This window comes from Electrona antarctica, assembly GCF_951216825.1.
Source record: "Electrona antarctica genome assembly, chromosome: 22".
NCBI classification, from domain to species: domain Eukaryota; kingdom Metazoa; phylum Chordata; class Actinopteri; order Myctophiformes; family Myctophidae; genus Electrona; species Electrona antarctica.
In genome coordinates this window covers 19,537,288-19,565,184 of record NC_136805.1, presented here as the reverse complement: position 1 = coordinate 19,565,184, position 27,897 = coordinate 19,537,288, and the positions used below count along the sequence as shown (strand labels likewise).

General features: G+C 42.4%; 1 protein-coding gene across 9 annotated transcripts; it reads right to left on the bottom strand.

Moving 5' to 3' along the window:
* Positions 1 to 18: 18 nt before the first annotated feature.
* On the bottom strand, positions 19 to 27,897 carry LOC306915521 (uncharacterized protein). Of its 9 annotated transcripts, XM_079492896.1 has the most exons (20): positions 27,810 to 27,897; positions 21,033 to 21,210; positions 19,350 to 19,475; positions 18,411 to 18,482; positions 18,065 to 18,187; positions 17,287 to 17,310; positions 14,953 to 14,990; positions 14,637 to 14,765; positions 14,101 to 14,161; positions 13,976 to 14,014; positions 13,428 to 13,684; positions 12,565 to 12,657; positions 12,305 to 12,397; positions 11,544 to 11,636; positions 10,742 to 10,834; positions 9,815 to 9,907; positions 8,919 to 9,011; positions 6,064 to 6,145; positions 4,570 to 4,679; positions 19 to 2,272 (listed from the first exon to the last, which is right to left on the bottom strand). In XM_079492896.1, the coding sequence occupies exons 2-20, from the start codon at positions 21,190 to 21,192 to the stop codon at positions 2,075 to 2,077; spliced, it is 1,977 nt and encodes a 658-aa protein (XP_079349022.1). In that variant the 5' UTR covers positions 21,193 to 21,210; positions 27,810 to 27,897; the 3' UTR covers positions 19 to 2,074. The 9 variants fall into 9 exon arrangements, with proteins under 9 accessions (XP_079349022.1, XP_079349014.1, XP_079349015.1 ...); XM_079492888.1 differs by lacking the exons at positions 9,815 to 9,907; positions 10,742 to 10,834 and adding an exon at positions 3,681 to 3,834 and having other exon boundaries at positions 2,131 to 2,272; XM_079492889.1 differs by lacking the exons at positions 9,815 to 9,907; positions 10,742 to 10,834 and adding an exon at positions 3,681 to 3,834 and having other exon boundaries at positions 2,131 to 2,272; positions 18,086 to 18,187.

Sequence of the window (27,897 nt, the reverse complement as noted above, 5' to 3'; positions counted from 1 at the left end):
ATTGCCACTTTGTCTTTCTTGCCACCTATAGGGAAAGAGTTGACCATTAACCAACAGCATGCCTATTTGGGGGGAACAGTCGCCAGAATAGCTTGTAGATCGGCTAGTTTGGGCAAATGTGGTGTAGACGGGGCAACAGCGGTCCAAATACAGTTGTAACTCAGGTCCGTCTTTACTAACGATAGAGGGTTTTAGTGTTTACGGTTATCTCCCATCTGCTCCCGCCACATACTAATGGTACCTAGGTCTATGAAATATAATATTCATTATGTCCATCCTCAGACATTTACAAAGTAGATATTGATAGGATATACAGTGATTTGGCAGAGTGAATCCTCTCACATGAGGTGCATGCAAGAAGTTTGTATTGTGATAGCTATTAAAGGATTTATTATTAGTAGTGGTGAATCACCATAAGGGAAGACCAACACTGGGGTTATGCTTTTGTTCATATGAAGTATATTTGTAGTGTTTCTATTAACGAGCACATCTTTTAGTTTCTGCCCAGGGCCATTATAAATCCAGGCCCTTGTGACATTCCTAAAAAGAAAAAGACTTACTCATTCAGAGTTAGCTGCAACAACTTTACCAGAGCTACATATACTGTATAAATACTGTACATGGTTATAAACTATGTTCTGCAATACAGTCCATAAACCATGTGAAATGTTGTTTGGTCTTAAGCAGCCTACAGGCAATTAAGATTAATAAATGAGCGTTGTTTCATGTATAATATTCACTGTCATGAATAATTCAGTGTACTCATATACCCGAGGGAGACTTTCCCTACTGCAAAATTCCAAATCCTTTATCAATACATGTGCCCAATTCCTCCTGCAAAGATTCTAATCTTTTTTCAATGAATGTGCCCAATTCCTCCTATTAACGTCATTAACACATCCACGTTCATGCAAGTTGAATAATTCATATCTATTGATATGTTTGTCAGGATGTAGATTATAAATGTAACCAGATCTGTTGCAGTGAACAGCATACTTTTGTCGTCCTGCCCATTAGAATGCACATAAATACAGCTGACTTTTAATACTGTCACTATCACTAATAATGGATGCAATCCAAAATTGTGAATATCACACACCAAACCTTAACTCTTCCTTATTCTTATTTTAAACATTTGATATTTTGGCCATGACATTTTCACTTGCAGTGCCTAAGTATATATATTCTTTCCACCTCTTAAGTCAAGCTTTAGCGCATTTACAGTAGAGCAGTAACATAACAAATAAATTAACACTTGACAGCAGCAGGCACGTTACAAATGCTTTCTCCATATCAAATACATGGCATATCAACAGAATACAATTATAAAACTGCCCAACGCAAACCGATATTTTCTATTTCAGTCATTCTATATGTTCAACTGCTTTTAGTCCAGACAAGATGAAATACCTCAGTGTGAGGTCAGAAAGCATGATAACGCTACTTTAATCCATCTATTCATCAACATACCCTCCTCTTCATACCCTGTAGCTTTGTTTCATGTTCAATACAAATCGCAAACCACTTTAATATGCACCCTCTGTTTCCCATGTCGTTTTCTATGTATCAAAAAACCATCAGGGGGTGCCCATCAAAGATAATTTGCACACTGAAAACACACAAGTCTCCTAAGGGGGTTAGCATGTCACTGTGATAGTAGCATGAGTCTAAAAAGGACATTAGATTTATCAGGGCATAATGTCCAAAGAAATTATAGAACCACAAAGTTTGGGATTCCGCTCTTACAAGGGGGCTTCAACTCTTAAAAGGGACACTTACAAAAACGAAGGTACAAATAATGGCAGATAAGTGATCAAGGGCCACAGAGAGAGAGAGAGAGAAGAAACACTGTAGCTCGACCTACTTCTTTTTTCCTTTACCCTTTTTTTTTAAAGCCTCCTCTAACAATACCTCGAAGAACAGTTTTCAAATTGTTAGTGAAGGATAAAACAGTGATGGGGTAAGCCAAATGAAAAAAGGTCCTGTGAAATGAAGGAGGAAGGCATCACAACTCATCTAACGTGACGGTGTGGGGGGCGCCTGAGGGGCCTCACTTTAGTTAAACGCAGCACGTTCACAAGCCTTGCTTGGCCAGAGAGGCCGACACCTGGTCGGCAAGCGTGTCGAGCTGTGGGGAGTCGGTGATGTTGATGCTTCCAGAGGAAGACATGGTGCTCAGCTGCTGGGGCGTGTCTTCCAGGGAGACGATCTCAGCGCCGTGGTCGGTGCGGGCCTTGGCCGTCTCACGGAAGCTCAGCTTGTGGCTCTCAATCTGCGGGCCGGGGGATATGGATAGATGAGACATGAGCACTGGTTCTGGTTCTGAGGAGCCCTGCTGGGGGTTTGACCAAGTGGTTCTGAGGAGCCCTGCTGGGGGTTGGACCACTGGTTCTGGTTCTGAGGAGCCCTGCTGGGGGTTTGACCAAGTGGTTCTTAGGAGCCCTGCTGGACCAAGTGTTAACACTGGTTCTGAGGAGCCCTGCTGGACCAAGTGTTAACACTGGTTCTGAGGAGCCCTGCTGGACCAAGTGTTAGCACTGGTTCTGAGGAGCCCTGCTGGGGGTTGGACCAAGTGTTAACACTGGTTCTGAGGAGCCCTGCTGGGGGTTGGACCAAGTGTTAACACCCAATATGGTGGACTTGTAGTGAATACCATGACTCCTGGGATCTGAGAGAGCAGAAAGTTTTTTGGTGTGTGTGTGTTAAATCATATAACCGTTGCCACTGGTAGTGAAACGGTTATATGTTATATTTTGGTTAGGTTAAAAAAGGCTGATTTATTGCTTTTTGACATGAAATGTAGATGTGGCACCACTCTACAAGAATTTTGTTTTTTAAATGATGGCGTGCGTCAGAAACTATAAAAACAAAACAAATGTCACACAGGAAACACTTCTCATGGGACAAGGCTTGAGGTGAGGTATGAAGTGCAAAACAGGAGTCATAGCATTCGTTTACCAATTCCAGTGTAACACCCTTGAGAACTTTACAGGAGGCAGGAGATTTTGATTGGGGATATTATTCTGTTCTTTATTCTGCAGACACTGCAGTTAACCAGTAAAGACAATGTTACACATTTGATTTTGTGAGACTTAGAGCACCCTCTGGTGGAAAAGGTAGGCCAAACAGTATGTCTGGTGTGCTTGACAATAGAAAATGGTTTCTGCTTTCTCATCTTGACAGGAGATCATATCTTTTTTTTCCCCACATATTATTATGTGGAATCATCACTACTACTGCGCGCGCACGCACGCACGCATGCACGTGCGCGCACACACACACACACACACACACACACACACACACACACACACACACACACACACACACACACATTGTAAACTCCAAGCCAATGAAAGTCACAGTTGCTCAAAAATGAAATGTCTTACCACATAGCAATAGACTTTGTATGTCTTTTAGTGTTTAATGTACATTTAGATTAAAATGCACAGATATATTGAAATGCCATGCCACTGCAGCAACTTAACAATATATATGTGACAGCAGTGACTGCCAGTGACCGTGAACTCTGGAGGTACCTTGTCGACGGCCTATACCCCAGTAGGGGGTGTAAGGCGTAAGTAAAGTAAGTGTCACAATGAATGCAGAAAACCTGTTATTGGCTAACTGGCCCAACTGTCTGACTGCACACCACTGAACACAGCTCTTTCAGTACTTACAGGAGTCCTCAATCTTTATGAGGGGGTTCATCAGGATGGGTGTGGGGGGGTTCTGGGGTGACTGTGGGGGGGTTACAGCAGGGGAGGGGTCATACATGTCCCCACTTGAGGGGCTGTCGCAGGTGCTCCCTTCTGCCTCTTTCCCCTTCTCTCTCTACAGAGGAGCCCCAGAAGCATGCAACAAAATACATGTGATGGAGTCAACAGAAATCAACATGTGTAAAAAGAAGGTTTTTCTGAATAATAATAATAATAAAAACTAATAATGATAAAAGATAATTAAGAATGATAACTGAATGATGAACAAAGATGTATTAATTAAGTAATGGCAATGACAGAAGGCACAAAAAATTGAAAGAAATACGCAGAGTGGGGATTGAGGGGTGAGAGTTGTGAGACCATGCAGTGATTGACAACCTCTGGGAAGGAAAGGATGAGAGAAGGGGAGCAAGCAATCAGGCAGCCAAAGCCTCCTAGCAGACCTGGCATCGCACGTACGTAGGTGTTGCACACATGTTTCATTGAATCATCGCGTTTCAGTTAAAACTGAGGCGACAAAACCCCTGAGACGAAGTTTGATTTGTGAGATGAAGACTAGCCTCTCTTCCACTTGTACTGTTAGGCCTGCTTTATATATAGTTGCTTGGCGGCGGCGCGCACCCAAGTATAGGTATTACTGTCATGCTATATGAGCATAATCGTCAAGAGAGATTTTCACAGAAAAGTGGCCAAGCAAAATGTCAGCTTACAGTAGTCTACAGGGAAAGCTTTAGGGCATGCTACAAGAGAACATTTGCTGAACATTATAAAATAAAATTAAGACATAATCTACTAATAACAGCTGCTAATAACAGTTGATTTGAACCTGGGGAGTGTTTTGATGTCTTACCCTCTTCCCTCCACCTCCTGGCGTGTGACCAACATTGTCAAGAGAGCCGATCTTGGATTGGACTTTGAAATCCATTTTCCCATCACTCCTGATCTCGACATTTCCACCACCTAATTGTGAAAGAAGATGGTACATAGCAATTATTCAACATACCACGTTGCACTGTAATGTCCAAAACTGTTACTTTTCAGGTTTCAAATTCAAAAGTAGCAAAAAATATCCCAAGCTCAAAACGTCACATTGTGGCACATTTTGAGTTTATAGATTATGGCCCTCATTTATCAACGTGGCGTACGCCTAAATATGGGTGCACTCCGCAATTACTGCAAAAATAGGCATTTATCATTTCCGCAAAACCTTGAACTTGAACGTGCGCCAGGACAAAAGTCACGTCAGGTCGGGAGCTGTCGTAGGCTTTGTCCTCACCTGTTTTTCTGTCGTAGAAAAGCGGAGCAGCATTGACTGACCAGCTGACAGGCTGTCACAGGCATCTAAACATATGTATTCACTCCTAACATATATATGCGAGCGCACTTGTGAGATGATTCGGGAGCAGCGTGACATCAGATGCCTATAATCCCTGTGATATTTAAAAAAGATATTTAGGCATAAATGGACTGCATGCCTTTATTTCCAAGTGACAATGACAAGCATAGGCCTATATCTTGCCTATTTGCAATTGTAGGCTATAGACCTATAGGTGTAAGGGGCTTAATCATTCACCCATTTAAATAAGTGCTTTAACAGGCATTCAGATAAACGGCAGATCTGGTCATCTGGGTCAGGATGAGCGCTTATGCGAGACGGGACGGGACCGCGGCGCCCCACACCACCCTTCATCCATATGTTTATGATTCACTCCATAAACATTGATTATTTATGACTGCCTTGCCAGCCAGGTTATCTGTCATTAACGTGCGGTGCAGGTCTGCAGGCATCACGACACTCACCCACCCAAACTACAGCATGCACTCACAGCAGTGAGCAGCATGGGATCGCCTTCACCTATGGCTATATGACTGCTTTAAGGCACTGCACACCAATGGGTAAGGCAAGCGGGGGAATTGGCTTTTTCCATCATGTAACCATGTTTTCCATACGTTGTTTAGTCGTATTGCAGTTGATCATGTCGCAAAAATGAGGGCGAGGCTTGATTTCATAGGGCGTGCCAGATTGATTTCAGCCGTCACATTTATCACTGCTAGGAATGAAATTAAGGAAGGATCAGCTGTTTGCGATCACTTTATAAATGCCGTGGCAACGTCAGTGTACTCCAAAACCGACGCTCGAATTTGAGGCAGATTTTACACTCGATTGATAAATGAGGGCCATACTATTTTTGCTACCTTTTGTGTGACACTGTGGTATGATGAAGTAGGGCGTTCATTTCTGAAAGAATGTGGCGATACAAGGTTTCTGCCCGATGCCAATGATATGTAATAAGTTCCAATTCTGTGAAAATGTTCTTGTAGCAATAGTAATTTATTTATTTACCTGGCTTATGACGAATGTTGTCTTTTGAGCCACATTTAGATTGAACGTTGCTCAGGTCAATCTTCTTGTGAACTATTGCAACCTGTGCAGGGAAAATAAAGAGAGAGGAGAAACAGAGCCTTTCAGTGGACTACTTTCTGAGGTGTCAAGATGCTCTATCTTCATCTGGTAAAGCTTCCCTGCATGCAACCACAGAGGAACTACTAGTGCATACACACCACACCACACGCCACCTGTTAGTTTTCTACAGGTTACATACAATTAAACATTTAACATGGTAGGACACAGACATGTTAACACCGATATCATCTATCTATCTTCTATCTTATCTATAAATATCTCTGTCTGTCTGTGTGTCTAATGCACGTCTAATGCACGTAACTCGAGAACCGTTCGTCCCACCAAGTTCCCCACCCCCACAGGGAGTGCAGTGCCAGGTATCGAGTCGGTCGGACCCACGGTTCTCCAGAACCACCACAAAAGGCTCTGGTCAGGCTCTGCCAGTGGGCCTAATGAGGCCAACACCTTTCACCTGGGCCAGGCTCTGCCAGTGGGCCTAATGAGGCCAACTCCTTTCACCTGTGCAATTTCCAGCCTCTGCCTCAGCCAATTGAGGCTCAACCAATCAGGCTCTGCCAGTGGGCCGAATTGATTGCCAAGTACACTTTTCAGTTTGCAGTCTTCACACACAGGCACACAGGCACATCTCCATGTGGGACACCGGCTGACAGTTTAAACGGGTGCTATGACAACGTATATCATTAGGTTCCCAAGTTGCATCGTTCCCAAGTAGGCCGGTGGCCGACTGCGACAGGCACGTACAGGTCTAGTACAAAGTCAATGCAAAGACGAGAAGTTACGTGAGCTCCGCGTAACTTCTCAAAATATATATTTTTGAGTGGTGCAGCCACTCAAAAACCAACAAGTGCTAAAGTGGCGCTGTTGCCTACAAACACAGAGAGAGTGTTGCACTGTTGCCAGTTACCTTGCTCTCCCCCGCGCCCACGCCCACCGCCTCCCCCAGTTCCCGTTCTCTGGCCGAGCGGAGTGAGAAGAAAATGAATCTGCAACATGCAGCATGACAGCCAACGCTGAAGTGGCACAACAAGCGCTACATAATATAGAATATAGATCATATAGCCAGGTCCAGTACTGGTTGATGTGTTTGTAAAGCGTTATACTAGTTAGTATTTATTATAGAGCGCCGAAGTCCGGACTTCACTCGCATACTTTGACCAGCAGCAGCCTGCACGTAGAAACTGCAGTGGTGGATGTCTCGGAGTCAGTCAGAGGCACCTACAGGCCCTGTAGCTGTAGGAGCGCCAGTGACATGATATGGCACCCTAAACACACCAATTAATAACTTAATATGACGCTGAAAGTAGCCTACTGCAGTGCGATTACAGTACTTGAATGAAACCCATATAACTATGTGATTTCAACCGTGCATCTTACAACACATAGCGTAGTAGCCTACTGAAAATAGTTGATTACTTGATTCAATAACAGCCATGCCCGTAACCGTAACCAATTAAAGAAAACTGCATTGCGCATCGCAAAACCAGCAGTAAAAATGAAACTTCTCATGACACTCCCTCGTCCATTTTTCTAATTCGTCCTCACGCATTTTTCTAATTCGTTCAAATCAAACTTCTCACTAGTGTGTGTGTGTGTGTGTGTGTGTGTGTGTGTGTGTGTGTGTGTGTGTGTGTGTGTGAGACTGTGAGAGTGAAAGTTTCTCTGTTCAACACAGAGAGACAACAGTCTTATGGAAGATTTTGTGTCTTTTCTGTCTGTCTGTCTGTCTGTCTGTCTGTCTGTCTGTCTGTCTGTCTGTCTGTCTGTCTGTCTGTCTGTCTGTCTGTCGTGTGAGATCTGTATGAGAGTCCCAGTTTCATTGCTATCGTTTTGCTTGACCGTTTCGGACGCGGGGTGGCTCGCGGGAACCGGGGTGGCACCCTGGGCTTGTTCCTGTGGTTCTGGAAGTTCCGGGCACCCCCACACGGAGTTGCACCACTCAGTTCACACGAGTGTGATTTTTTAATATATCAATCTGGATTGACTGCTTACTGCCATCTCGGACGTCAACCTTAGACCTAATGAGCTCATCACAGGGTCTCCTGTGATGAATGGTCTCTTGACACAAGACTCTTTGTCTCTCAGACTCTCTCTCAAGTGAGGTCATCCCTCTCTTGTTCACTACAATAGAAAATAGCCCAGTGAAGAGACAGATGACAGAGACTCTTTGTTGCTGCTGAAGAGACTTCTCCTCAAACCAATTAGAGTTGAGATTTTGGTTCAGTTGTCAACAGGAGTTATGACAAAATTAATATCAAGGGTACAAAGACTTACACACAGTAGTCATGCATGTTAAATATTTACCACCACCAGTCACACCAAAGCTGACCAGTGTAAATTTAGACATGAGTTATCAAGCTTATATCATGAGCATTATGCAACGTGTCATTCATCGTTGCACTGGGCATGTGTCACTACAGCAGAACACTGACATATTCAGATGTCTTTAAGGGGCAAACAAACATGCTTAACACCAAGATACAATACCAGAGAAAGTGACCCGTTCCTCTGGCTACAAAATACAGTATTAGTTCTATCCTATAGGAGAAAGTGTGAAATGCTCATGACATTCATAAGCTTTATGCCGGTAAATATTAATAGGAGTTATTAATAGTGGAAAATTGAGTAGTGGTCACAGAAAGAGGGTAGAACAGAGTAGGCAGGACTTTTCGTGCAGTAGTGTGTGACATCTTGCTTCTTGTTGATGCATTCAGTAGGGAAGGACTTTGTCAAGCTACTGCAGGTAGCTGTGGGTTCATACTGCAGCTGTTACTCACATTGCCACCACCAGCTACATGTTTTATATTATCTTTGGATCCACACCGGGACTGCACATTGCTTAAATCCAACTTCTTTTCAAGAATTTGTACCTGGAGAAAGCGCAAATGTAGGGAAAGAGACTGTTATCCCAGAGCAAACCAATGGTAGCCATAGGCACCGGAGGGGGGTTCAGAAGAGTCTGAATGTGAATATTGGGGGATGACTGGTCTATTTATTTATTTATTTATTTATTTATCCATCCCAACCAGTGCTTCATGCTTGCCAGTTTCCTCTCGTTGCAATGACCCTTCTGGCTATAGTCTAGTCTATGTTCATTCTCGTCAAGGTGTCAGACAAGCTAATCTAATCTATTAATGCACCAAAAAATGTCTGTCTGTCTGTCAGTCAGTCAGTCATTCTGTCTGTCTGCAGCCTACACTTCCTTATATTAACCTGACTCCGCCAGATGGGGCAGTAGAGAGTACTGCCCCATCTGGCGAACATCATTTGCTGTTCATATATTCAGAACGGGTAAGGACTAGTACACAACAATTCATCATTATTTGTATACTGGCTGTAGGTCTGAGCTGCGCCTGCTATGTCAAGACGTGATCCCACCCCCCACCCCCCACACATTTGTCCCCGCACTTTTTATGTCCCGACGGCGCCACTGATGGCAGCAGAGCTGCAGATGAGGACCTATGCTAGAGAGGAACTGAAGCTGTAGAGAAGTATGTGCAAGAGGTTCAAGGGAGGAGAGGAAATCAGGATTATTGTGGGTGGTGTGGGGTGAGGACATTTGTTGCTTATTTATTTATTTGTTTTTATTTATTACCAAGGGTTGGTTTTAGATTAACATGAGATATTCAAGAATCAAGATTCCTGTGTTGAGCTAATCCCATGAGTTACTCACGTTGCCGCCACCGGGTGAATGTTTGATATTGTCTTTGGAGCCACACTTAGACTGGACACTACTTAAATCCAACTTCTTTTCAAGAATTTGTACCTGGAGAAAGCGCAAATGTAGGGAAAGAGACTGTTATCCCAGAGCAAACCAATGGTAGCCATAGGCACCGGAGGGGGGTTCAGAAGAGTCTGTGTATGTGAATATTGGGGGATGACTGGTCTATTTATTTATTTGTTTATTTATTTGTTTATTTATTTATTTATCCATCCCAACCAGTGCTTTATGCTTGCCAGTTTCCTCTCGTTGCAATGACCCTTCTGGCTATAGTCTAGTCTATGTTCATTCTCGTCAAGGTGTCAGACAAGCTAATCTATCTATTAATGCACCAAAAAAATGTCTGTCTGTCTGTCTGTCAGTCAGTCAGTCATTCTGTCTGTCTGTAGCCTACACTTCCTTATATTAACCTGGCTCCGCCAGATGGGGCAGTATTGAGTACTCTCTACTGCCCCATCTGGCGAACATCATTTGCTGTTCATATATTCAGAACGGGTAAGGACTAGTACACAACAATTCATCATTATTTGTATACTGGCTGTAGGTCTGAGCTGCGCCTGCTATGTCAAGACGTGATTCTCCCCCCCCCAAACAAAAAACATTTGTCCCCGCACTTTGTATGTCCCGACGGCGCCACTGATGGCAGCAGAGCTGCAGATGAGGACCTATGCTAGAGAGGAACTGAAGCTGTAGAGAAGTATGTGCAAGAGGTTCAAGGGAGGAGAGGAAATCAGGATTATTGTGGGTGGTGTGGGGTGAGGACATTTGTTGCTTATTTATTTATTTGTTTTTATTTATTACCAAGGGTTGGTTTTAGATTAACATAAGATATTCAAGAATCAAGATTCCTGTGTTGAGCTAATCCCATGAGTTACTCACGTTGCCGCCACCGGGTGAATGTTTGATATTGTCTTTGGAGCCACACTTAGACTGGACACTACTTAAATCCAACTTCTTTTCAAGAATTTGTACCTGGAGAAAGCGCAAATGTAGGGAAAGAGACTGTTATCCCAGAGCAAACCAATGGTAGCCATAGGCACCGGAGGGGGGTTCAGAAGAGTCTGAATGTGAATATTGGGGGATGACTGGTCTATTTATTTATTTATTTGTTTATTTATTTGTTTATTTATTTATTTATTTATCCATCCCAACCAGTGCTTTATGCTTGCCAGTTTCCTCTCGTTGCAATGACCCTTCTGGCTATAGTCTAGTCTATGTTCATTCTCGTCAAGGAGTCAGACAAGCTAATCTATCTATTAATGCACACACTGACATCCGTCAGTCAGTCATTCTGTCTGTCTGTAGCCTGCACTTCCTTATATTAACCTGACTCCGCCAGATGGGGCAGTAGAGAGTACTCTCTACTGCCCCATCTGGCGAACATCATTTGCTGTTACTATTACACAACAATTCATCATTTGTCTCCGCACTTTTTATGTCCCGACGGCGCCACTGATGAGGCTAGAGAGGAACTGAAGCTGTAGAGAAGTATGTGCAAGAGGTTCAAGGGAGGAGAGGAAATCAGGATTATTGTGGGTGGGTGGTGTGGGGTGAGGACATTTGTGGGGTGAGGACATTTTATTTATTTGTTTTTATTTATTGCCAAGGGTTGGTTTTAGATTAACATGAGATATTCAAGAATCAAGATTCCTGTGTTGAGCTAATCCCATGAGTTACTCACGTTGCCGCCACCGGGTGAATGTTTGATATTGTCTTTGGAGCCACACTTAGACTGGACACTACTTAAGTCAATCTTCTGTTCAACAATTTTAACCTGTAAATTGCAGAAGTAAGGGAAGAAAAAATTACCCTATAGGAGTCACTGAAAACATGAGGAGAGAACATGATTGAGAGAACATGTTACAGACTGATAATTGTATTATTTCCCCCCAATATCCAGCTGTGTAGGCACACATTTTATGAGCTGTGCAAATGACCACATCATTTGAACTGTTGTTATAAATTATTATTATACATACAACTTTTTATTTTTGATTAATGTTCATTTTTACTGAGCCATGTGGCCCATATGTCTCCTGTTTCCATAGCAGCTTCCTTGGCAGCCTGACATACAAGTACACCCCCTGGACATGACAGTAATATGCCGCAAGCCCCCCCCCCCCCCCCCCCCCCCCAAATCCACCATCTACCATATATAGGCTACTGTATATTTGATATGACTCAGCCGGGGATTGAACCCCAACCTCCCAGTCTCAGAGCAGACACTCATGGCCACTGAGCTGGTTGTATTTCAGCCTTTAATTATTATTAAACCGGGTATGGGTAATGTTGTTGGCAATCCGGTTTCCAAACGATCCATTATTCCATCCCTAAGGCGTGTGATTATTGAGCCCAGAAATACCTTATTATAAATACTTCCGTGTGTTTTTATATTCATGTGAAATGCTAATTCAAGCTGTCATCTATTTCTGAGTTCCTCACCTTGCCTCCACCTGGTGTGTGCTTTAAGTTGTCTTTGGAGCCACAGCGGGCCTGGACGGAGGACACATCCACCTTCTTCTCAAGGATTTGGACCTGCAAAATGTGAAGGAACAGCATTACTCATTAGGAATTAAATAGCGACGAGTCTGAATAACAGTTTACATACTATTTTGTTTTGAAAACATGAACATGGTTTATATTCCAGTAATTCCAGGCATGTAGCATAAAAATGGTGAAACGTTTACCCCTCTGTTACTCACATTTCCGCCACCGGGTACATGTTTCATGTTGGCCTTGGAGCCACACTTAGACACGACATTACTCACGTCAATCTTCTTTTCAAGAATTTTAACCTTTAAATTTCAGAAGTATAAGGGAAGAGAACATTACTGTGGGAGTCACTGAAAGTGTGAGGCGAATATGTATGAGACATATGAGACACATGAGAAATAATCGGATTACTGGGAGAGAAATTGTTACTGATTGATATTGGGTCCACTTGTATTATTTTCCCCCAATATACAGCTGTGTAGGCTACCTACATTTTATGAGCCGTACAAATTACCACATTATTTAGGCTGCTATTATTATCAGGTCTAAAACTTTAAATTTCTGATAAACATTCTTTCTACACATGCATTTTAGTTCGGGGTTGGGTGTAGGGAACTCGACACCCAACTCGAGCAATGTGGCTAATAGGCCAGGACCCAGGAGCCTATCTACCTATCTACCTTAGCATGAGGTAGAAGTACTGTATACCCCCTGGACATTAAATTAGTATGTCGCAGGGACTCACGGCCAATCCAACCCTTGATGCTCGGTAGTAAGCAGGGAGGCATTGGGTACCATTTATATATTTGGTATGACATGGTCAGGGATTGAACCCTGACCTCCTAGTCTCGGAGAGGTCTAGGTCCTGCTTGTGTGCTGCAGGTTACACTCAGTTAAATGTATTTATAAGTTTAAGAATACCTAGTCATATATAATATATTATTACACAGTCAGTAATATTATAAAGTAACATATTCATTTAGAATGACATTAGCAAATAATATGTGTAATATATTACATTTTGAAAGAAACTTGACATTTGTCACTAAAACTGTAATTACTCATGTCCAACCTTGCCACCACCAGGCTGATGTTTTAAATTCGCTGTGGATCCGATCTTGGACCTAACGTTGGTCAGGTCTGGCAAGGGGGCGGCTGCCACCAGGGAAGCAGGTGAACCCCTGCTCTTCAGGGATCCAGGAGACTTGGGCGAAGAACGAACCACAGCCACCTTTTTCACTTTATTGACCTCAATCGCAGGCTTTCCAGAAATCCCTTGGCTGGCCGGAGACTTAGGGTTTCCAGGGCTGCTTTGTCCACTGGCGCCATCTTTAAATGGGTTGCAAAGCAACATGTAAGTTCAAGAGTCATTAATGGGGCATTGCAAAAAAAAGGGAGGAAATAATAAGAAACCAAATTAAATTATAACAAACAATTTATATTTATTAACAATTAATTAAAGCACTTAGGTTAGATTCTAGTGCTAAAAAGCTGACCAAGTTTGATCAAGGTCTTTCTTGATCAGACTGTGGTTGTGGCATTCTGGTGAGCAACTACTCTAGGCCATGCGTGCCTGTCTGTTAGTGGTATCTCACATTCATATCTGTGTTTGTTTTTTACCTTTGTCATTTTTTGGAGTGGGTGGTTTCTTGGCACTAGCTGTGTCGCAGAAAGCATGACATGTTATACTAACATTTTATTTTAACGTATGAGGACAATGTTCAAATGACAGTTACTGTGCATACCTGGCGGATTCATTCCAGGGATTTTGGTTCCTGCGGCTTGAGGTCTCGCGCCACCCGAAGTCTGTAAATTGCCATACTGTAGTTAACTGTATAGCAAATTACTTTCCAAAAAAACATAATAAATTATATTTATGTATCTGTTAATATGCAGTTCTACCTTGTGGATAGAATATTCACACCAATCATCACACCATGTCTCATATACATTATACTTAATAATACAGGATGAGTAAATTACTGTAGTATAACAGCGTGGTTATTGATGCATGCACAAGGCTTGGGTTAGTGTGTTAAATCCACTTTCTGCTTTGCCGGAAAAACTATCATGTGAAATATGTCGCTTGACAAAAATGAAGATTTGTTGGATTGTGGTTGAGCGACATGACATATAAGACTTTTCGCCAAAGCATAAATGTGGCTTTAGTTGTAACGAAGGAAAACACTGGACTAAGTTGCATTTGTACATTTGTTTGATCTCTCACAGTAGGGCCATCTACACTCAGGCATCTTTCAGGGCAGGTCAGGGTGTTACTCACGTGGGGCCCTGTGTAGAAGGCTTTAGTGGGTATTGACGTGGTGCCATTTCGAGAGGAGGCACAGGGTTTGGTGATCGGGGAGGGTCTTTTAAAGGAAGAGGTGGGTCTAGTTTTTGTGGCAGTTTGTGTCTTTTTGCATGAGGGGAAAAATGGAGTGAAAAACAATGGTTCTAATAACAACCTATCATGAAACAATATCCTAAATGAAAAAGAAGTCAGGAAAGAAACTGATTTAGGCCTACATGGTGAAATGACGCGTCAACAGTCCGTCTAAATGACATGTGAATTATGTGTGTTCATTTGTTTATTCACATACCTTCTTTTCCATAGCCTCGTTTTCAACCTTTGCTTGACCTATGGGAAATAAGGGACAAAAAGAAGGCATAAGGATTTGAGCATGTGCTCCATTTGCATCCAAAACCAATTTTGTACCCTTTTTCCTTTTGTGCGATACAAGAAGACAAGTATTTTATTATTCAGTGTGCACATTTGCAGCATGGGAAAGTGAAGACCAAATAAAAATCACCAGTCGGTGATGTGGAGCACGCAGCAGGCAACATGCAGTGTACATACTGTACAATAGCTTAATATTTAAACTCTCGCCAGAGTTTAAATTTTGAGCTAACTGTAAATCTTGAGCTAACACAGTGGATGGACAAATCAAGACCCTTTTTCACCACTGAATGAAAGAATCTTTATTTATTCATTCGCAATTCCAATTTTATATATTGCCAATTTTCCATTACATTTTTAGGAACTTTATATCTGCAGATTTTCCTTTATTGTACTTCTTTTATCTCAGAATTCTGAATTTGTAAGAAACTCCTTTTACATTTTATTCAGTGGCAGAAATGGGCTTTCATAGAACAGTGAGCGAGATGGACAGATGAAATGAAAAATACAAGCAAAAAGTGGGGAGAGAGGACAACAAGCTTCTCCTCGAGTCAAAGATCATTTCCACTGAGCATGTCGGAGGAAGGAAGAGTGCTGCATAACATTATAGAAGCTGGCTTGGTAAATCAAACAAGTGGGAGAAAGATAACTGAAGAGGACTGGTTCACAACTGGTGAATATGACAGCAAACAGACCTTTAAAGACAGCGATCGGCACCAGCGACTTTCTCGCTGGAGAACTTTGGGTCGTTTGCTGGACTTCAGGTGTGTTGGAGGTCTGTGCTCTGTTGATCATCTCAGAATCATCATCAACGGTGTCAGGCGTCAAGAGGCTGGCTGCGTCTAATGTTGAGTCACCGTTCTCAGCAACTAGGTCATATGGATTTTTTCTAAGAATGCTCTCTCTCTCAGAAACATTCCCATTGCTATGTGGGGAATCACTCGCCCTCTCAAGATCCACTGAGTGATGACAAAGGCTGGGATCAAAGTGGGAATATGACTGACTGTCCGAGTGGTGCCTCTCTTGAGTTTCAGAGTCCTGTGCACTACAAGGTTTTGGGGCCGTCTCATGAATTGTGTTTTCAACAGCCAGTCCATCTTCCATGTGCTCACTGTAGATGGATTCCTCTCCTTGATCAACCCACTTGCTTCTGTCCCCTATTGATGTAAGATCCTCCAAGGCTGTGCTACGGACTAAAGATGCGGCAGGCATGTTACTTTTTTCCGACAGGCACCCGGATGCATCGAGGCTGATTGCCCTGTGGGAATCGCTCCCACCGGTCCATTCTGGGCTCCCCCTGCTGGCCGAAGGGTCCCTTCTCATATCTGACCCAGAACCGAGGTCTTCAGAATTCCACAAAGAGTCAGTTAACATCTTTCCACACGCTCCTTCCTCTGTCCCATCTAAGCACACAGCGGTGTCATTTCCAGACTCTGGGGAATAAGAAGCTCCTATGCTTATGAAGTCAATATCTCTCCCATGAGCTCCATCTAAGGACTGCTTTGATCCATCAGCCACAAAAGGGAACCCACTTTCCCTTTTTTTTTGGGAAAGCAGATTAATGATGACATTCACAACACTCGCCTCCATCTCCCCCAATTTGAATATAAATCAAGAAGCAAAGAAGATAGCAAAACTGCACTTGATGTCATTTTAAAATGTAACTGTTTTCCATCAAGGCGAACAGAAACAAATCATGATTAAATGATGAAAAGGTGATAATGCAAGGCCATGAACTGAGAAGTGCTGCCTTCTTACGGAATGTAGTCAAAATAAAGTGATAGTTAATGGACATAATGGATCACCAATGGATGAAAGACAACAGAGGAAAATGACTTTGATGCTAATCAGTGCCAGTGAATGTGCAGTCATAGCAATGAATTATGCTTTTTCATTGTAAATGTAATATCTAATCTGGTTGATTTGCCTCCATGCAATATAAGGGATTATAAATGATCAAATCATCAGGTTTCATTTGTATCTCAAGCAATGAACCAAAGCTAAATTTGGATCCATGTGTTGTTTCATTAAATTAACTAAAAATAAATAATAATAGGATGAATTAAATAATTATAATAAAATAATTATGTGAAGCACAAAATATCTCAGTGTTAAACGTATACATGATCAACTAATAGGACTTTTTTGTGTTATCCTTTTACAGTATATGTCTACATTTCTGACTAATAAAGTATTAAATAAAAAATAAAACACATAGAATAAGTAAACACAGTCTTGGAAGCTCTTAATACACTACCTGTTGCAGTAGCTCCTCCAGTTGCTGTTTAAACACGGCAGACCAGGGTGTGCATGTGGGGGGAGGGTGGGACAAGAGAGGATATTCCGTTATTACTAATAAGAAACACTTTTCATACATGACTGCTTCATAAACTCATGGCACTGCAAAAAAAAAAGTCCCGCACACACAAGGTCTATGGTTAATGCACAAATTAACACCACAGCAAATCAATGTTAAGTCAAACATGTTAGAGCAATTAATATGTCATCCCAAAACATAAAAGCAAAGCATTGCAGACACATTGCAGTCAGATGGCGCTGAAGCTTCTGCATGGTTTCCTTTCAAGTCCTGACATACTGCAGTCCAGCGCCACACCGAACCTGGTGCCTCATTTGGTGCCTCATCTGGCTTTTCCATTACTCTGGGAATTGCCGTGCCTCAGAGCTCTAGATCTGTTTAACAGATCCCACAGATAATCAGTCACCCAATAGCATTTGTTTCATACTGAAATACCAAGCCTAACAAAACGCACCTCTTCCTCCTGGTATTACGCATGTGGACTGTGGTATTGTGAAAGGACCAGAGTGCTCAAATGGACCGGGATCGGTTTCACTGCTCAAAGCACACAAAAACAAAACTGCAATGGCTCAGAAAACAGGCGAATAAAAACAAAAAGGAATCTAAGATTAATTGATTCATTCAACAAACCCCAAATAAATTCTACTCCATGACTGAAAGAATACTTTCAACTCGAGCAGCGTGGGAAAAAAAGGCAAGTGCTGGGAAAGAGGCATACCAGGTTGACCCTCACTCTCACCACAGGCACCAGGTTGCATCTCATCTTCACATGGGACACTTTCTAGATCTGATTGCTCAGACCCAATAGCCCCTTCTTCTGCAGGTGATTCAACTGCCTCTTCTGTAGGATAAATGGAATACTGTTTTGACACGGCAGAAAAGGAAGATACACAGGCTACAGTTGCAGCTGGTCTTACGACTTAAAAGTTTAAAACGTAATGCACAGAAACAAATGCCAATATTGAGAAATCCTACAAAAGTCTGGCCAACAAGCGTGACAGACATTTTCTATGTTAAGTTTACCCCAAATAGCTTGGTTTGTAATCACAGCTGTGTCTCCTAACCTTGTGTTTGCTCTGGTGGGTCAGCCATGTTCTCTATTCCTGTGGCATTTCTCATGTCCAAGGACTCGGGATCTGTTTAAAACATCAGACAACCCTTTCAACCTACTGCATCCCCCCTCCCATCCTAAGGACAGGCTGTTCTGCTTCCTATTCATGACCAGTTTGGCTCACACTGGCTCCTCTAACGCAGATCATTCTTACCAGGGTTAGTATTAGTTAACTTGAAAAGATGAAGTCAAAACAAAATAAAAAATAAAAACGAATAAGAATGTCCAATAACTATACTATTATTGATTCTTGAGAGACATCTGTTACTTCACAGGTTTTTATGAGAGGGGGAAATAAAATCATAAATTCAAATTTATAAAAAAATAAATAATAATAAAAAGAGTTTTCACCATGTGACACGTTATTGATGTTTTACAGCCATTTCATAATGGAGGGCCCATAGCCAGAGGCTATTTGGGGGTCTTGGCATGGAAAGGTTTGCAACCCATTGTGTTAGTTCATGATCTCTACTTCTCTACGAACCCATTGAGAAGGTCTGAAGGTTGCCTGAATACTAGACCAATACTGAACGTTGTGTGGGAAACGTTTGTAATGAGTCAAGAAATGCATTGATATCACCAATGGAAGACATGCAAATGAGAATTAGAATATTAAGGCTGAAAAAAAAAAAGTATAACTGTGAGACAACACAAAATATGCAAACCAAGGCGAACATTTCTCTAGCTGTCTCTGAAATAAAGAAATATTATTCCGTAAATTAAAAGAGAGAAGGGGAAAAAAAAGATGAAACATTATCGGATGTATCTATTGCGTACAAACTGAAATGTGCCAAATAATGGTTAAAAGTGAAAAGAATAGTTATTATTAAATAAATAGTCATTGTCTTTGGCATTGAAGCTGCATGGAAACAGTGGAGGAAGGGGGGCATACCAGGTGGCACCTCCTTCTCCCCAGAGGTGTCAGGGGGCACCTCCTCACTGCAGTGCAGGACGCTCTCTTGTTCCGAGAGCTCAGACACTGCTGTAACCACATCGTCATTTAGCGCTGAGCTCTCCGCTGTGAATTAAACGTAAGGTTCAGGTCAGGATTTGGGGTAACAGACATGTTACCCCAGACATGTACACCTCCAGACAAATAGAGGGGCGGCTTTGGTACGGCCCACCATAGCCAATTGAGCATTCCCACCAACAGGCGCTGTGCACAATGGAATAAAAAAAGGATTTTATTAAAGACTTAATACTTTGCAAATGGCCATTGTTATTTAGACTCCAAATCCGAGCTTACTGTGAATACTTTGACCAGCTCTGTTTTGGGGAATAAGGTGAACATTTACCTCTGTATTATTACGGTTTAAATCATAACATGAATAAACTGTTGAAGAGCATCAGCTGGGGTGATTGCTAAATCTTCAATTACTGATCACTACTTTAACCATTACACTATTACTATTACATACTACGCTCAAACTTAATTTGAATGCAACAAATATTTTAACACTCCATATTTCACTCATGGACTCCGTGGCTCAGAAGTAACTCAAGCAAATTGTAATTCATGTTATTATTCAGATCTATGCAACTAACCCACAAAGACTACACTACAAAACAAATTCAATATAAACTCCAATTCAAAGATCCCATCTTCTAAGGCCTCAATCAGAGAGGTTCATATAATACTCACTATTTGGTGCACCGTTGAAAAATCTGCTGTCTGTTTGTTTGGAGGGACCTGACCCTGTGCACGCCTTCCTGTTTGAGTGTGGGCTGAGCAATAGATGCAATGGGGAGAGAGAGTGCACTAGTGAAGGCTGTAAGCTAGGAAATGCTAAGCTACGTACTAATTAGCCATATGGACGATTAGGATAAGAGGGATTGAGACAAGAGATTGTTATCATTGTCATATTTATGTCTTGATACAACAGTGCCCATTGATAGATTGCTGTCGTATCAGCTGCAAGCATCTCTCTATTAACTGTGTCCATTTCCTGTGCATTCGGTGCCCCTACCAGATAAAATAAAGGGGTTGGGACTGTGTCCTCATCACACATTTTCCTTTTTAAAACAATTAATACTCCTTGCAACTATTAAAACGATGTACTGAAAGCCTAATTGTCTGTGAGCTGAATTGGTATAGCTAACAGTGGATGCTGAGAGAGGGAACTCTCGGGCCTGACCCAGATGACTGGATTACAGCGCAGAGAGTGCAGCTGCAGTCAGGGACTGAGGGCCAGTGAAGCATGCCTTGTATGCTTTATGTAAAAGGGATTAAAACAAAGCACAGTAGGCCTCGGCATTCTCCCCAACTCAATACAGACTACTGAGACAGTGAAGGACTACAGTGTGGAAGGATAAACGCTCCCAAAGACATCACACTTTTTTGGCATTACCGGAACGCTGACTAATACTTTTTGGCAACATAAATTCTATGATGCTGCTACTGTATGTACTGTATACATGGTGCAAAAATATATAACAACTGATGGCTTATGAATGATGCTATTTGTATTCCCATCAAGATCATGTCATCGTCTGTACACTGCACTTACATTCCCCCCACGCGGGTCATACCACTGTTTGACCTTTCAGTTCAACACAGATTTAATGCATTTCTGACCTTTCATTGGACCGTCTCCCGGGCTTATATGGACCGCCTGGACTCCATTCTCCTGGTGGTGCAGGTCGTTGATGGTCATACCAGCTAAGGACGCGCTCATGCTGTCTCCCGGGCTATAGCTGTTTGAGGCGTTGTTCATGTGGTCCTGGTTCTGATCCATTGCCAGTCGTAAGTCAGGCTACAAAAAAAGCACAACCGGAGCGACGTAAATAAACCACATCCACCACGCAACGCAGTTAGACAGACAGTTCAAAATTGTCAGTCCAGCACGTGTTCTGTAGAGAGTGTCGGGTGGCTGGTTTGAAATAGGACTACTTCACAAAGCTGCAGTTCTACACAATAATTCTAAAATTGTGTACCTGGTTTTAAGGACAACACAATAATTGTTGCATAATAAATTAATCCTTTGTCTTCGGGCTTACACAACCCAGTTAGCCAGCAGCTAAATGTAAACAGACACTGTGTCTGCCAGTTATTTATATGGTTGACGTGTGAGGGTGATCTTCAAGTTACAGGTCTATGGACAAAAATAGTCCCCACTGCACAAGTCACTGCATCCCTGCTGTGATTAGAAGGGCTGTGTCATGATCATGACATTTTAATGACGATTAATTGTCATTGTATATTTAACACAAATATCAAAAGGCATGAAAAGTAAAGACATTTGTTTGCTTGGCTTTTAGGCTTTGTAAATGGAAATTGCACATAGGCCAGATACTGTATGACAAATAACTTTATAATGTACTTTTTTGAATGTATCTTTTAAATGTGCACTTATAATGACATGCCCCAAAATTGGGATGCAAATTTTTAGGCCTGATTAAAATTGTCTTATACATCGTCGTATGACAGTGTTGCACACATACTGTGACCTCACAGAGTAATTTCACAAACTAGTGCTGTCGGATTCTATATAGCCTTGACCTACTGCCAACTTCTCAGCTATAGCTGAGATTAAATGGATAGTTAAGATTTGTCTTTTTTTCTGGTATCTCATGGACGCTGAGGGTGAAACACATGTGCAGTCAACTAGTTTGATGTGAAAGGTTTAAAATCTCATAAATAAGAGGATTACATAACATTCAAAGCCTGTGGTCAGCAGATTTTATTTTGTTGTCGCTCTCTCAGGCACATAAACTCTCTCTCTCTCTCTCTGTCTGTGTCACACACACACACACACACACACACACACACACACACACACACACACACACACACACACACACACACACACACACACACACACACACACACACACACACTTCCAGGCTTCCACTCTCAGACGCTCGATATCAAGTCAGCATTGACCCATTGGGGTTTAGTCAAAACCTAAATGTGCATAAATTGACTAAATTGGCATTTATTAAAATTAGCTCTGTATTCAAGGTGTCCCCATTCTATGAAACAGCCGTGAATGTAGTGCTTGCAAAGTAACACGCACTGACAATAACAGCACCTGCCTCCGTTATATCTTCATTGTGAGCGTTGCCTCAACTGTTACCGTGGTTACCCCTCCCAGTAAAACCCACAGTGAGAAAAAACACTTGGCTCAGCTATGTGACCTTCCCTCGCTGCACCTGCATATCTCCTTGACCGGGATGTTTAAACATTCAACATTCAACATGCAAACACACATCTGCCACCATGAGAGGGACACACAATGCCAACCAGCACAGCCACAAACTCCTAGGAAACCCCAGGGAGTGTTATTAAGCCCATGAAGAAATACGCCATAAGACACACCTTTTGAAATACGGTTCCTGAACAGCCCATCCTTTTTTCTCAATAGAAACATAAATCCATAATGACATTAGGACGAACGGACAGACAGATAACTCGATCTCTACTGGCAAAGGTATAGCACAATGTTTGTGTGTCCCATAGAAACTCCAATGAATGGTCCAATCTCGCAGTAGTCGACAGAGCCCCTTGACAAACCACCCATTGTAGCATTACACATGACAGAACCCAAACAACAGCAGAGAAGGGCGCATGCCAAAGAAAACAATCCCTCTAAGAGAAAGCTCACACACTGCGTCCAGGAGCACCGAAACCCACAGAGATGGCAAACAAACTCAAGGCTGATAAGAGCCATAACAGTCATTATCAGATCAACCATAGTTGCATATCATGATTATGTTATGGAACCCAAGAAAACTTCTGAAACTTTTAGCTTGATCACCAGGAATGTTTTGTAGGGAATTGCTCAGAAAGCTTTGATGTATACATCCACATGCCATCAATTCATCTGTTATTACATAGACAATTGCAATTACAAGCATATCTGGGTGTCATGCATTATGGTGAGGCTTAGATTGGATCAGAAGACAATCTTTAGTGGTTTACTATATCACTGAACACTCAAAAACACACACACACACACACGCACACGCACACACGCACACACACACACACACACACACATGCGCGTGCACATGCGCACAGACACACATGCGTTTCACCTGCCCTATAAAAACCGACCGAGAGCATGACAGTGGTCTTTGTTTGCCTCATGGGGGAGAAGGGGGCTCAAAGGTTTTGTTGATGTGGCTCTTGTGGCTCTGAGGAGCGTGTGAAAATATTGTTTTGGCACAGACCTCGACTCTCAAACAAACTGCTCAGATGGCTCTAGAAGGAATGCGGTCAACACGGAGAGTAGTGACATAGTTCCAGCAGAACCAGCATGCAATAAGATACTGAATTTCCCTGACTTATCAGATTGGGTGTGTGAGGTTTTATTTTTTTAAAGAAACCCCTGAATGCAAGTTGTAACGCAATACAATGAGGGCACTGACTGATCCAAATAAACCTACCCCTAAGAGCAACCACAAGAGGTTTCTGCACTGACTGATCCAAATAAACCTAACCCTAAGAGCAACCACAAGAGCTTTCTGGCACGCGTCGCCAAGTGACTGCATGTGCATGGAGCAGAAACAGCAATGAGTCAGTGAGTGACCACTCAGATGATCGGGACCTAAATGGATTAAATGAAGTAATAACACAATAATTCGCTAAAATCCCAATGGGGGGTGCTATCAGTCAAGCATATTTCTTGCTGTTGCAATAAAGTGAAACATTCAAATTAAAATGGTTTTGCCCCATCGGATAGCATGCTTGCTAGTGTCACTAGTTTAGTAGAGACGGGATGCTGCCCTCATGCTTGACTGCTTCTGTATTTCTGACCTACTTTCCTCACCGACTCCCTCCTCTCTGCACACTCCCTGCCTCCCATCCTCAGGCAGGGAGAGCCAGAAAAGTGGCTCATACTCGTTCTACCTTTTCTAGTGTGTGTGTGTGTGTGTGTGTGTGTGTGTGTGTGTGTGTGCGTGTGCGTGTGCGTGTGCGTGTGCGTGTGCGTCTGCCCAAGCAGTTAGAGGGAGCTGAGGATGAACAGTGAAATGGGCCTCCATTTTCGAGACCTCGGAGTAAAACAACCTCCAGTGTGGATTGCGTGTGGCTTGCACAACGTCTGATGGCAGTGTCTGTAGTTGACAGTGTCTGTATTTCAAAAACATGTTTTCTCAATAACCGTCAGGCCTGGTGCTTACATTGGTTGAATATCTTCCAGTCTTTGTTTTCACAACTCCAGGATATACAGCCACGCCCCTATACTGACACTAAACACAAGGATGTATCAGCCCAATAGAATATAGTTATTTCTGATTTGCAGGCATTTGTGGGACACTCTCCAGCTAGAACATCCCACACAATGAACACATTCTTGGGTGTAAAATCTTGAGGTGCATGCAAGCCACATATGAGGAATTCTTCCTGCGTTGCCATGGCACATCCTGCTAAGTAATGGCCCCAGACACTGCAGCTGCTGCATGTTCCAATATGTACACAAGGCCTGCAGCTACGATCTGATCCGCAACACACCCTTGTCTTGCACTGTAATGATATGAAGCCTAGTTGGTGCAATGAGCCAGACTCCTCTATCGGCAGCATGGTGCCAATTAAGTACATTAAATAATACTGTTTAAAACCCATTGTGGCATTTCTTCTTCCACTTAATGAGAGTGCGCAATCAGCCTTTCTGAGCTGCATCTTCTGGCTAAGACACTGTCTTGAGGACAGCTAAGTCTATAGTATAGTGCAGTTCTGTCTATCTAGGCCCCCGCAATGTCCCCCAAACATGCGTGCAACACAAACACAGATTTTTGGTTTTGGATAGATTTGTTTAATATAATCACAAAAGTCAAGAATATGTATTTTTTGAGTGGTGTAAACCACTCCTACGACTGGCTTTGTTAGTTTACGTGTCTGTCTGTCTGTCTGTCTGTCTGTCTGTTCGTACCAAAAAATGAGCATGGTTGCTATGGTCACCCAGTTCACACGGGTGTGATTTCATTACGTCAGACTCAGACATTATGTCAGACCACAGTTGATCAGTCTATATAAGACCTTACACCACTCAGTTCACACGGGTGTGATTTTTTAAATCAATCGTAACTTTGCAAAAATATATAAATAAATATCTAAAAGCCTGGCTGTAATAATGTGTAGAAGTTATTTAAAAGATTATTTTGCTAATCTAATCTCCGCAGGCATGGTGTTGAAACGCCCTAGGGCCTAGACAGTGAAGACCTTTGACCTTTAGCCTGGATTCAGTTCATATTACCAAGGGTTTTTAGTCTACTTATAGTGATTCAAGACACATACAGTATATTGGCAGAATGTTGTCCAGTACAATGAATAAAGAGAGTCCTCAAACTAAGTATTAGGACACAGATTTTAGCTTTTTAAGGAAAGTCTGATCTCCACAAATATTTTAAATGAAAATTACATTTATTCACTCCAACTAAGGCGTGCTATTCTAGTAGCTGCAATTAACCTGGAACTATTCAAGTTCAATTAAGTGGTACTCTTGTCAGCATAATAGTGAGGGAGGAGCCCACCTCATAGTCTACATGTGCATACCAGAGAATTCTTCTAAGGTCAGCACATACCAGAAGCAGTGTAGAAACTTGCAGGGCTGTCTATCAAAACATTAAACCATCTCATGAGGGGAATAGTCTGATATGAGTATTAGGCTACACTGTAAAATCCCCATGTCCATTAATCCATGAACTCTGAGTGTAAAAATGTAGGTAAATTTGGTTACATTTTTACACTCAGATAAATTAGCGTTGATTTTACACCCTTCTTTGAGAAAAAATACTAATAAAATCAATGTAGGCTTAAGGCTAAGTATGCAATGTCCCAGCTGTGCACTGCTTTCTCAACACAAGAGAAGGGAGAGAGAGGTGTGTCCATGGCAAGGAAATGGAGACCATGCAGGCTTGGCTTTGCCTTTGCTTATCCGTAAAAAAATAAAGAAAGGAAAAGAAAAGAAAAAATACGAAGAAAAGAAATTAAGAAAAATAAACCAATGCAACTATTCCATGGTAAACCACCAATAGCCTATCAGCACAAGCAATTTATTGCGACCTTTCATTATTGAATGTAGTCTAGACTAGGTTTAGGCTATGCAGCAAAAATAATCGGATGGTCAATGGGTTATATGAGCAAACGTGCAGGTTCCACCGAAACAGATTATTGATAAACTATATTCTATCTATGTGGTGTGTCATTAATTCTGTCATGGTAACAACAGCACCGGTGCACCGTGCAATGGCTGTGCACGGAGACCACTCCGGAGAGACGACTGCATATTGCATGCAGCCCTATTGAACAGCCGCCACTATTTATCACATGAGAAATGGGCTTGGCATTTGCGCACAGTGCGCCGCATCCATGTCCATCCATTAAACTAGTTTTAAAAGACAAATGTGAAAATGTAAAGTGTCGGGTGTATCCAATTCCGTGCTAATCGCGCGCTCAAGCTTAGGACATTGTGCAATTAGAGCAGGAATCATTCGGGAGATGATAGCTTAACATGTGTAGTGTGGCACAGCCATGACATCAGCCCCGTAGGCCTTCGAATACAAGAAAAGAGGGAATGATCCAGAATAACGGGAAGGGAAGGAGGGAAAAAAGCATCGCTGCCTTCAAAGCTCTGCGTCCACACCACACACACACAACTGGCGCTCATGTTGCGTTGAAAAGAGACGTGTCATGACACAAAGGGTGGGAATTAAGCCCCTGTGTTGTTCATATTGGAGCAAATGTCATTAAATGTACCCGTATTCTTGTGTCCCCCCCAATGCTCCCATTAAATGATTATCAATGTAATGAGTAATGACTGACTGATCAGGCTTGTTACAATGTGTCTGCTCAATTGTCCCCTACAATGTTCTTCTCCTAGGGAGGGTGCGGAGGCGGTTTTTTCTCCCCAAATAAATCAATAGAAGGTGTAATAATGTGGGGTTGTGTCAGTGGCATGTACCCTGTTCAAAGAGACGGCGTTGGGACATAAATGGCAGCAACAAAAACATGTTTCAGTGTTTATTGTTGCGCATGATGAACATCGCACGCAAATGCCCATAGCGCATGTTTATTTCATCACAATAGAGGTTTAGGCGTAAAGCTCTGCAGGTTATTCTTGTGGGTTTCAGGGGTTATTTTATCGCAGGGCTTTAATCGACCATAGCATTGCTCAGCAATGTGCATGATGAAAATATCTATACGTGTATGTAACGCAAACAGGCCCAACCTCTCCCACCTCATGGAAAAAAATGTAACTGACAAGACGAATGCCGATTAAGAATTACGACGGTCCTTTATAGGCACGCATCTTGGCCCGTGCACGCTCGTCATTTAACAAGAGCGATGGCAATATATGTGACGACGGTGACTCGAGATGACTTCAATAATATAATTGTAGTATTTTCTTACCTGTGTGCAGACAGACAGCGGTGTTGTGTCTCTTCAGCGGCACGCACTCGCTCACCGAGCGCACGTACAGTCGGTCAGTCCTCCTTGC

Coding starts and splice junctions, on each gene's coding strand:
- LOC306915521 (XM_079492896.1), bottom strand. CDS start 21,192: ATGGATCAGAACCAGGACCACATGAACAACGCCTCAAACAGCTATAGC. Junction 11,637..12,304: donor ACACACCAGGTGGAGGCAAG/GTGAGGAACTCA, acceptor TGCAATTTACAG/GTTAAAATTGTTGAACAGAA. Junction 10,835..11,543: donor ATTCACCCGGTGGCGGCAAC/GTGAGTAACTCA, acceptor CGCTTTCTCCAG/GTACAAATTCTTGAAAAGAA.